Below are 12,516 nucleotides of genomic sequence, written 5' to 3'. Positions count from 1 at the left end.
CTAGGTAGGTGAATCCGATAACAAAAAATAACAGTATTAATGTATGGCAAGTAATAAATCTATGAGGACTCAAAAATCACTATATAATATCCAACAAAAGTATTTTACACTATTTAAAAAAAAAATTGAAATAAAAATTGCAGTAATAATAATAATTATATTTTAGAATCCGAGATCGAGTAAGTACAGGTACAGAAAGTTAAACTTTAAAACCTGCACTATAAGGTACATTTTATACCGACATTTTAATACGGAAACCCATCAATGTTTTCGAGATGTGCAACTCGTACTAAGGGTAGCTATAGATTTTGTTTAAATTATACGCTTTAAAAAAAAATATATAATATAATTATATTATATAATATAATTTTAATTTATATTTCTACGTATTTAGCATTATATTATATAATATTATTTTAATTTATATTTCTAGTTCTATGTATTTAGCATATTACGTAAATATTAACCATAATAATTAAAAACGTTAATGTTGGTAGATGATCTTTAAAATACTTGTACTTTTGTCGTACTTATAATAATTATATTAAAATACAGTAAATATACCCTGTGCATGAAATATAATTATAATCTTATTAAATGTTAAAATATAGCACAATTAGATTATCTGGAATATTAAGGCTGAAATCTATAGAGCGCACTTTGACTTTGCTCAGACTTAACGGGGCTCTCTCCGTCACTCGTTTCATACAATCGTAGTTCCAATTTCATTTGAATACTAAGCAACCAAAGTCCATGAAATTTTGCAGACATATTCTAGAAACTAATATCTGTGTCTGTGGTGTTTTAGATTTTTCTAAAAATATGTAGTTTTAAAATTACAGGGGCTCAAAGATTTGTATGAAAATTTTTAAGACCGCGTAACTTTGAAACCGAATATTTTAACAGAAATCTGGAACACCACAGACATAGATATTAGTTTCTAGAATATGTCTGCAAAATTTCATGGACTTTGGTTGCTTAATATTCAAATGAAATTGGAACTACGATTGTATGAAACTGGCATAAATCTGTCTCGTTTTAACTGAAACTTAAGTCTGAGCAAAGTCAAAGTGCGCTCTATAAATCTCAGCATTAGAGATCATAATATCCAAGTGTTTAAAATATTTTTTACTGGTTTACAGAAGTTCAACAAAGCATTCCAAAGTAGGCTCTTCACCATGTCCACAGTGGAAATTAATTATTAATTAACTGGTTGTACTTATTTTAGTTAAGTACAATCGAATGAAGCAACTAGAAAAATAATGGAGCCTACTTACAGGGTGTTATTAAAACGCTAGAAAAAACGAAGCAATTAAACGCGAAAAAAAATTAAAATCCCAGTATTTTTGAAATTTTGCAATGTATTGCGAATAAAACTGACTGACGCTAAAGGTCAACGAACGTTGCGTAGATAGGCACCGCGGGGTCAACGCACATCGTAGGCGGGGCATTGACCCCGAGTTTTGCACGCTTTTACGAGTACATTGCGGGTTTGAAAATACTAAATCACTTAAACTACAAGTATAAGGCAAATGGTAATTGGTATTGGATTTTGTTTAGTTAGTATAATAATAGCGCTAAATTTTCGCTAGCGTTCTTACTACACCCTGTATAATATTTTAGTTATGAATACAAAAAAAACCAAGTTATCGTTTTCCACAGAGATCATTGTGAAACTAGCTACAGTTATTCGCCCAAGGCTGCAGACTTATTTTTGCACAGTTGTTGTTGATACTTGCTTAATGTTTCTAACATTACAGTGCATGCCAGGCATCAGCTTTATCGCGTCCAAACTAGGAAAGGAAAATCATTTCCACCATGTTGTAAGTGAATAGCTAGAAATATAATATTATTTTAATTCAATTAATATTTTCAATGGATTTTATAAGAAAAAATCCATTGGAAATATGTTAAAAATATAATACGTATTTCTAGCTTAGACGTCACAATATGGTGGACGCGTTATAGGTATAATGCGTAAAAAATGTCTTCTCACGCGCCATTTTAACTTTGTGTCAAATATCATGTCAAAAGTGCGATTTAGGGGTCTCTCCGTCACTCGCTCCATACAAACGTAGCTCGTCTCTCATCTCTCAATCCTACTCAATGGAATTTTGTAGAAACGTTCCGGGAACTAATATCTATGCCTGTGGTTTCCAGATTTCCGTTAAAATATTCGATTTCAAAGTTATGCGGTTTTAAAAATTCACATACAAATCTTTGAGCCTGTAAGCTTGAGCTTTGTAATTTTAAAACTACATATTTTTAGATAAATCTAAAACACCACAGGCACAGATATTAGTTTTTAGAATATGTCTGCAAAATTTCATGGACTTTGGTTGGACATGGATATTCAAATGAAATTGGGACTACGATTGTATGGAGTAAGTGACGGAGAGAGCCCTGTTAAAGGTGAACCGTACTTTTGACATGACAGTTGACCCATAGAGTTAAAATGGCGCGTGAGAAGTCATTTTGTATGGACTATATGAAGTATTATACCCCTACAAAAAAATTTACAACCTATGTAATTTCCAACGAGATATTTTTTAACAAATAATAAAACACGTTTTCATCAACAGTAACAATAAACATTCGTTTTTGTTTCGATTAATTTGTTAAAATGATTACTCTTCCAAAATCAACAAAGTTTCATGAATTAACTTTTATTTAAAAAATTAAGATCAAAGAATGTTTAAGCAATAATTCACAACAAAATCGGTTTAAATGATCCATTGATCAAACTGATTAATTAGTTAAACATCTTTTACCCAATCACAACAAAGTTTGAACCCCATCAAAATTAATTAGAATGATCAAAGAATGTGGAATAAATTGAAATTGAAATGATCCATTGATTAATAGTGGCAGATTGCTCACAGTCTCGGTTGTCGAGATTGCGTTGTGCTTTAAACTATAATTTTAAAATAAATCAAGATTTAATCAACAATAACAGCATTTATTTAATCTTGAAATCATTTTAATCAATCAATCGTGGCAGACTGCTCGAAGTCTCGGTTGCCGAGATGTCTTTGCGCTTTGAACTATAATAATTTTATAAAAATAAATCAAGATTTAATCAACAATAACAGCATTTATTTAATCATGAATTCATTTTAATCAATTAATCGTGGCAGATTGCTCGAAGTCCCCCTTGTCGAGATGTCGTTGCGCTTTGGGTTCGTATAAGAGCATCGTATTGCGTTCCGGACTGGTTTTGTTCCGTTGCATATCTATTAAAAAAAATATTAAATTATAAATATGTATTAAAATAAAATAAACCGGTCAAGTGCGAGTCGGATTCTAACTTGAAAGGTTCCGTAAAATCGTACAAGCCTCAAAACCAGTTTAATAAAAATTTATAGTTCCAACAGCTGTATTACACAGCGAGTTAATAACGGACAGCGCCATCTATGATGAGATTTAGTGAACATATTATTTGGTCGTGAACTACTGGACCGATTTTGATAAATGGGGTGCCAATCGATTCGTTATATGGTCCGGGTGCTATATGCTACATTTTATACGAAAAAAATTTACCTGACGGATGTTACATCCAAAAAAGTGAGGGACTCCAAATTTTTTTTTTAGCTATTTTTGGGATTTCAAATTAAAGAGGAAAAAAATTGAGTTCATAAATATAAATACTTATAGTACAATTCTAAGATACACTGAGCGACAGAAAATCCTATTTTGGCTACCTATCGGCAGTTCGCGAGTAGTATTCGGGTTTAAGTGGTGTATAACTTTATCTTGTGTACGGACCTCTCATAAAAAGGCCCTAACTCCTTCGTCCTTAAAAGTTTAATTAATTGAAATTGAAAAACTTAGTTGTTCATCGTCGGCTGTGTCGAACCTCTATTACGTAATATCATATCCTTAGGTACTCTGTGCTATTAGTATGGAGTTATGGACTATGGATACTTACAACGAAGGCTTAGTCGTCGCTTGTGGGGGGTTGGACATAGCTCGAGCTGTCTGCGCAGGAGTTGGGAAGCCGATGCCGGTCTAACGCTCTGAGGCAGGGTGTTCGCGCCGGCCACTATGTCTGATGACGTGGCTTTGCTCGTATGATCTAGAGAATAGAGGTTTACTCATTAGGTGACCACAAAAATAAATAAATAAAATAGGCACAGAATAAAAGTTCGCAATGTATTGCAAATAAAACATCTGACTAACGGTCAACGAACGGTGCGTAGATAGGTGCCGCGGGGTCAATGCCGCGTCATAGGCGGGGCATTGACACCGAGTTTTGCACGCTATACATTGCGGGATTGAACAATACTAAATAACTAAAACTACAATTATAAGGCAAATGGTTTTTAGTATTGGATTGTGTTTAAGTAGTATAATATTAGCACTATGTGAGTGCTACACCCTGTATATTCACTATATCACCCTGTATACCTAAATGTGATAAGTGGTTAGGACCACCAGCTCCTAATCGGAGGTTGGGAGTTCGATCCCGGGCACACTCCTCTAACTTTTCAGAGTTATGTCCGTTTTAAGTAATTAAATATCACTTGCTTTAGCAGTAAAGGAAAATATCGTGAGGAAACCTGCATGTTCTCCATAATATTCTCAAAGGTAAAGTAAAGTAAAAGTAATAATTCTTTATCGTACACTAAATTCACTTAGAAAATGTACAACAAAATAGATTGCTGTACAATAGGCGGCCTTATCGCTAAAATAGTTATCTAATAGCTTATCGCTAAAAGGTGTGTGAAGTCTGCCAATCCGCACTCGGCCAGCGTGGTAGATTATGGCCAAAACCCTTCTCATTCTGCGCCGTGCTCTGTAATGAGCTGGCGATGGGTTGATTCAGATACAAACTGCCCTTGCCTGCAGTCTCACCTGGTGGTAAGTGATAATGCAATCTAAGATGGAAACGGGCTAACCTGGAAGGGGTATGGCAGTTTTTATTAAACCCATACCCCTTTGGTTTCTACACAGCATCGTACCGGAACGCTAAATCGCTTGGCGGCACGGCTTTGCCGGTAGGGTGGTAACTAGCCACGGCCGAAGCCTCCCACCAGATAAGTGTTAAAAGATGTTTGAAGTCTGCCAATCCACATTCGGCCAGCGTGGTAGATTACCAACCCTTCTCATTCTGAGAGGGATCCGTGCTCTGTAGTTAGCCGGCGATGGGTTGATCATGATGATATTCACTAACCTCGTTCAGTCAAGACGATTTCTCGATGCATTTGCGCCAACTCAACATCGTTGACTAGAACGCGATGCTTCAGATCCCGCGCGGGGTCCCAGGTTCGTGTCTTGTCCATCGGCTCCTCTTCAATGGACGAGTTCTTGCTGGATTGCGATAGCTAGACAAAAAATATTAGGTATATTTACAGCAGTGAACGGCAAAGGCATACAAATATTCCGTTCGCTCTGTTATAGCGTAAGAAAATCTTCACCGTGGTGGATGGTGTAGGTGCACATAATATGTATAGATCGTTTCAACGAATAGTTCCTATGGCGTTATGTTGGCTCGCCTGTCTGTCTAAGTAATTGGGTGGTCATTGGCACCATATTGGCATGAGAAGACGCAAATTTTGTTAATTCTCATTTGATTTTCATTTCATTCATTCAGGAAAATCAAATGAAAATAAACAAAATCTGCGTCTTCTTATGCAAATATCGTGCCAATGACTTGGACAGATAGGGGAGCCAACATAACGCCATAGGAACTATACGTTGAAACGATATATATGTACCGCATGCGTCTTCCATGGAGATTCACACTGTCAATTATTTATGCCGACATGTGGCGCCTAAGCGGCCGGCCATAGAGGTCGCATATCATCTGTGGAACCGGTTGTACTGAGCTGTCAAACGCCATAATTTTAATTGTACGAGCTTCCAGATAAATCATACATCTTTAACTAATTCACGAAACAATCGTTTATTGTATCTATATCAACAAAAACAAAACAAATTCTACTGCATTTGACTAAACAACCAATGCGCGGCCGTATACACTCCCCCGTCGTTGCCCCTCACTTTGTGCCACAAACGGATTACTCGCCTACTGCGCAAGTACAAGGTCAACGACCGTTTAATGTAAACAATATGTAAAACTATTTTCTTACCTTATTCCTAACATGAGTCGGACTGGACTGCGGGCGTATTTTTAAATCGATATTATTCACTCCACTCTTCTTCCATACGATCGGCGAGAGTTTAATAAACTCGTTCCTCGGCTCTACTGCATTAGATTGAAGAACCAATGCGCGGCCGTATACACTCCCCCGTCGTTGCCCCTCACTTTGTGCCTCTAACAGATTACTCGCCTACTGCACAGGTACAAGGTCAACGACCTTTTAATGTAAACAATATGTAAAACTATTTTCTTACCTTATTCCTAACATGAGTCGGACTGGACTGCGGGCGTATTTTTAAATCGATATTATTCACTCCACTCTTTTTCCATACGATCGGCGAGAGTTTCCTAAACTTGTTCCTCGGCTCTACTGCATTAGATTGAAGAACCAATGCGCGGACGTATACACTCCCCTGTCGTTGCCCCTCACTTTGTGCCACAAACGGATTACTCGCCTACTACGCAAGTACAAGGTCAACGACCTTTTAATGTAAACAATACGTAAAACTACTTTCTTACCTTATTCCTAACATGAGTCGGACTGGACTGCGGGCGATTTTTGAAATCGACATTAATCACTCCACTCTTTTTCCTCACGATAGGCGACAGTTTTCTGAACTCGTTTCTCGGTTCTAACTCTATCCTGACAGTCTCTATGGTGGAAGTGTTACTTGCTCTACCGAATAAGGGTGACAGTTTCGGTTTGGCACCACTGGTTTGGTCCGAATCTTCTACACTTTCCACAGTAATAGTAGAGTCTAAGCTATTAGGCTTCTTGACCGGTTTCACATGGATCAAACCTTTGTCTAGATCTTCGGAAGTTTTCGAAGATTCCGGATTGGTTTTCTGTATGTCGTAATTCGGGTTTTCGAAACCGGTCTGGGTTGCTATATCATCACTGACTGCTGTAAAGGTTTGGGAGGCTCTATTCGAAGCGCGGTTCATCATGCGCTTGCGACGTTCCAATTCTGCGTGTATGTCTGTCTGTACGCGTAAGTTTATATCTCCGTAGCGTTTGACTATGTAGTTTAGGAGCCAGTGGTAGCCTTTTCGTAGGCCTGGGTCTATTTTTGGCTTTTTCGAGTTTACGTCTGGAGTAGCGCTGTAGGATTCGACAAGAGTAGGGCATCTATACCTAAAAAGTATGTTAAATAATTTTAATTAAGGATAATATACTTAATTTTGACGAAACCTCTAACGCAGTGTGGCAGTACGGGAAAAAGGTTTGACGATTATATTATTATTTATCAGAAGGAAATAGAAAGAGTTTTATTCAAATAATAATGAATTTTTGCCCCGAGAGGAAAATCCGTCACGGATACCACCGGCCACAGTGGTTACTCTTACTACTCCTAGCACAAGAATAAACATGGCTAATATTCTTTTTATTTTGTTTTAAACTAGCCAATGCCCGCGATTTTGTTCGCGTAGATACCTACAATAAAGGTTTTAATACCGTGGCATTTTTTGATTTTCCAGTATAAAAAGTAGCCTATGTGTTAATCCAGGGTATAACTATCCCCATTCCAAATTTTTGCCAAATCCGTCTCGCACGCATTTGCACGCGCTCGCACACACTCGCACTCACTCACTCACTCGCTCACACACGGGCGCACTCGCACACACTCACTCGCACGCAATCTCATGCACTCGCACGCACTCACTCGCACGCAATCTCATGCACTCGCACGCACTCACTCGCACGCAATCTCATGCACTCTCACGCGCTCGCACTCACACGAACACACTCGTACTTACACGCACACACTTGCACGCGCACAAACTCGTACTTATATACGCACACACTTGCACACACTCGCACGTACACACTTGCACACACTCGCACGCACACACCACACACACACCACATACACACACACACACACACACACACACACACACACACACGCACACACACACGCACGCACGCACACACACACACACACACGCACACAAACTTTCGCCTTTCAAATATATTAGTATATATTTATATAAATTACGGAGGTAGATCAAAATAATGACTTACCGGTTGACCAGCGGCTCAATATTAAGCTTCTCCACAACATCGATATCGTCCAAGGCACCAGACTTGTCCTGCTTATTCGCTAGCACCAGCACTGGTTTACCTTTACACACAAACACAGTATAACAACAACATTCACACATTATTACAAGAAATAATGTATTTTTATAAGAAAAAGTTTATCTCCAGAGAAAAAGAAAGCCTAGGATCACTTCGCTGTCTGTCTGTATGACTGTCGTGTCTGTCCGTCAAAGGGATCAAAACCTACAGGGTACTTTCTATTGACCTAGATTGATGAAAGGCAGGCAAAGGGAAAAATCCCAAAAACCGTGACTTTGTGGTTACACCACAAAAAAAGGTGTTATTTCTTGTACCTAGATGGTACGGAACCCTTCGTTTACGAGTCCGACTTGCACTTGCCCGGTTTTTTGCTTTAGGCAAAATACCTGATAATACATACTACATAATACATACCTGATAACAGGTACACAAGAGCACTCCACAGAGACAGACGTTTAAAGGTGAACGCACACTTATCCGAGTCGAACGCGTCGAAAGAGTCGAACGAAACGAATTTTAGAATTCTGTATATGAAATCTACTTCAGATTCGGACGATTCGACGCGGAAGTGTGCGAGGCTTTACGAGATTTCATATACAGGATTCTAAACTTCGTTTCGTTCAGCTCGTTCGACGCGTTCGGCTCGGATAAGTGTGCGTTCACCTTAAATAAATCGATGCCGAATTCGCAGGTATGATCTAGTTTTAAAATACTTTGGTAAAAAACAATACACCCATCTTTTGTGAAGTAGGTAGCTAGGTAGAGGTATCGTTATCAGTAACATTGCATGTACTGATAAGGAAATTTAATTATACGAACTTTTAACCGTAACCACCAGGGTTGCTAATTAAGTGATATAATGCATTATAAATTATATTATAACTTTAGCTAGGGTTGCCACTTATCAAAAGGAAAAAAGGAACCCTTATAGGATCACTTTGTTGTCTGTCTGTCTGTCTGTCCGTCCGTCCGTCCGTCGTGTCTGTCAAGAAACCTATAGGGTACTTCCCGTTGACCTAGAATCATGAAATTTGGCAGGTAGGAACGAGTGCTTGGATAAAAACTTTACCAATTATATTAAACTTAAAGGGCCAATACATTTTACTTGCAATTACTTATTATTTTTTTACTTTTAAGAGGTTCTTGCTTAGGGGGGGTTTTCAAATTTTTTATTCAATTTTTATTTCGAGCTTTTTAAACTTTTTATATTGAAATGCAAACCATGTAGTATGTACACATTAATGCCAGTGTGTCCCTTTATTAAAATTTGTCCTTATTAAAATTTTCCCTATTAGAATTTGGCTGGATACCAATATTTAATAGTCTGATAGCAATAGCCGGCCTGATAAAAAAACTAAAAAAGGGCTGATAATCTTCAAATAGCTGAACAGATTTTCTTGGATTATAGCTAAGAACACTCTCGATCAAGCCACCTTTAAAACAATAAAAAAGTAAATTAAAATCGGTTCATTAGTTTAGGAGCTACTATGTAACAGACAGACCTACACAAACACACAGACACACAGATACACACGTCGAATTCATAACACCCCCCTTTTTGGGTTGGGGGTCAAAAATATAAAATTTATAGATAATAAATCTGATTTTTTATTAAGAACTAGCAGATGCTCAGGCATCTTCAAGTTCTTGAAAATCCTGCAGGAACTCTTAATTTTCCAGGATAAAAAGTAGCGTATGGCATGCTCCAGGTTTTTAACTATATGGAGTGCCAGTCAGGTATCCTCCCAGGGTGCCTGGGAGTTGCTGGTCCATTTTGGAGTCATCCGAGGGAAAGTAGCATATAGCATTCTCCAGGTCTTTAACTTTGTGGAGTGCCAGCCAGGTATCCTCCCAGGGTGCCTGGGTGCTGCTGGTTCCTTTTGGATGCGTCCGGAAGGGAAGAGCTGTATTTGGACCGGTGCACCCCCATAACATGGATATTGTTGGCTATGGCTAATGACCTGACAGGGCGGGAGGTTTCTCCGCGTGTCCCTCTGACTAGCACAGGGCGTGGCGGGCAGTGGACGAAGCGAAGGATGAAGGATGGGATGCGGGCGATGTGCGCGGTATCGCCAACTGCGGCCCTGGCGGGAGTTCCGGGCGCTTGGTTGGCAGTTGATGCCTGTTGGGTTCCTGGGTCAGGGCACGCACTTCGTTGGTGCGCCTTGGTCGTGCCAGGGGCCTCGTGAGTGGGCCCCTGGTGGAAGGTCCACCTCGGTAGACGTCACCGGCTGGGTCGCGGTTTATTACTTCGTGATCCAGTCGCCAAGCGCCGTGCAGAAGCGCTGCTGGGTTTTAGTCTAGGCTTTGAGTCCGACAAACCCACTCTCCACAGCTGGCTGGCTGGCTGGCTGGCTGCTTGGCTCCCGGGGGAAGGAGATGCGTAGGCGCAGTCCCCAGCGATTAAAAAACCTGTCAAGTGCGAGTCGGACTCACACACGAAGGGTTCCGTACAATCGTACGAGATTATACCTTATACTTTTGTGTAGAACACTGCAAGTTAATGACAGACTGCACCATCTGTGTGATTTAGTAAATTATTTTTTTCCTCCTTTTTTTTTTGATTTAACCATAAATTCACGATATCAGATTTTTCCCTTTACGTTTGCTATGAGACCTACCTACCTGCCAAACATGATAATAGGTCAACGGGATGTACCCTCTAGGTTTCTAGACAGACAGACAGACAACAAAGTGATCCTTTGATAAGGGTTCCTTTTTTCCTTTTGAGGTCTTTAATCATAGGTATCCATGCAAAAAATCACGTCGATCCGTTGCTCCGTGACTGAGGGGTTCCTTTTTATCTCTGGAGATACGGAACCCTTTTTTTCCGCTGGTAAAAATGCAATTACGCATGCCGCTCAAAAGCGGGTATGTGGGGCTCACTGGCAATGCATTTGATGCTGCATTCATATAGCATACCCACTAAAAAACCCAGCGGTGCCGTCCACGTCAGGTTAGAGGCGTCTCACGGAACCCTAAAACATGACTACTTACTTAATAAAATAGTGACAGCCCTTACCAGATATTTTGTCGTGCGATAACACCTCCTCCAACACCGATTTGCATTCCTCTAACCTTGCGAAATCACTTGAATCAATCACAAAAATGACTCCGTGAACCTCGCTGTAATACTGCGGCCAGATCTGACGAAAATGCGGCCCGCCGCCCAAATCGTATATAGTCACAGGTGTGTCCTTGTGTATTAAATTCACAGCCTTAAAACCCACAGTGGGTAACACCTTATCATCCTTTTCTCCCGCTAAATTATTCACAGTTTTAGTTTTTCCGGCGTTGTCCAAACCTATCAGTATTAACACGATATGCCGACGTATATGGCGTCGACGGAATCCGAAACAGTTGCCCATAGTTGTAACAAACACAAATTAACAGAAAATAATACTCAATTTTCATTAATTATCACTTTCACATCGCTATTTTTAGGAAAAACTTCAAATTTTACACCCGCCGCCATTCGCGATTTCGTAAACACAACTTTTTTTTCTGTTGACACAACAGTTGCCAATGGCGATTGAGAGCCAATGTGGCCAGTATTAAAACTATGATATTGATAAGTTATACCTTATATTAATTAATTTTATCAACACAAAATATTGTTTATACAGTAGATTAAAGCATAAAATAGTAAGTTATTAACAAAACAATGCACTGATAAGTTTATTTTTAATTTTAAAACGTTTTGTAGGTAGGTACCAATGTAGGCTTAGTAAAGATTCGCGTAGTTAGTTAGTTTCGAGTTTCGACACAGTTGATAACTTTTGATAACCTATACAAAGTATAATAATTGACCTTGACCGCCTCAGCTTAGGGTTTAAATACGTTAAAATATAATCAGCCACCGTGCAGCGCCCCAAACCACAGTGCACGACGGAAACAAAATTTTTCAGTTCACCTGCAAACGCCCAAAAACTGTAAAAGTCGGTGGTAGGTACTTAATAATCGCGCGACTTTAAAACAACACGCTTGGTCCAATCATAGATATGTAGTTAGTCCAATATACTTTAAATATATTTTACTCTAAAAGCTGTGGTAGCCTAGTAAAAGCTGTGGTAGCCTAGTGGTTAGAACGTCCGCCTCCGAATCGGAGGTCGGGGGTTCGATCCCGGGCACGCACCACTAACTTTCAGTTATGTGCGTTTTAAGCAATTAAATATCACTTGCTTTAACGGTGAAGGAAAACATCGTGAGGAAACCTGCGTGCCTGAGAGTTCTCCATGTTCTCAAGGGTGTGTGAAGTCTGCCAATCCGTATTGGGCCAGCGTGGCAGACTGTGGCCTAAACCCTTCTCATTCTGAGAGGAGACCCGTAC

The 12,516-nt window shown here is 39.4% G+C and overlaps 1 protein-coding gene across 2 annotated transcripts; it reads right to left on the bottom strand.

Moving 5' to 3' along the window:
• Positions 1-2,515: 2,515 nt before the first annotated feature.
• LOC123877971 (ADP-ribosylation factor-like protein 13B) lies at positions 2,516-11,731 on the bottom strand. 2 transcript variants are annotated; one of them, XM_045924920.1, is made up of 6 exons: positions 11,209-11,731; positions 8,133-8,229; positions 6,623-7,241; positions 5,174-5,324; positions 3,929-4,075; positions 2,516-3,233 (listed from the first exon to the last, which is right to left on the bottom strand). In XM_045924920.1, exons 1-6 carry the CDS (start codon positions 11,552-11,554, stop codon positions 3,121-3,123), a joined length of 1,473 nt encoding a protein of 490 aa, XP_045780876.1. In that variant the 5' UTR covers positions 11,555-11,731; the 3' UTR covers positions 2,516-3,120. The 2 variants fall into 2 exon arrangements, with proteins under 2 accessions (XP_045780876.1, XP_045780875.1); XM_045924919.1 differs by having other exon boundaries at positions 6,623-7,238; positions 8,130-8,229; positions 11,209-11,730.
• Positions 11,732-12,516: the final 785 nt, after the last annotated feature.

This window comes from Maniola jurtina, chromosome 25, assembly GCF_905333055.1.
Source record: "Maniola jurtina chromosome 25, ilManJurt1.1, whole genome shotgun sequence".
NCBI classification, from domain to species: domain Eukaryota; kingdom Metazoa; phylum Arthropoda; class Insecta; order Lepidoptera; family Nymphalidae; genus Maniola; species Maniola jurtina.
Note: the sequence above shows the minus strand (reverse complement) of the source record. Positions and strands in the feature narration are given on the sequence as shown.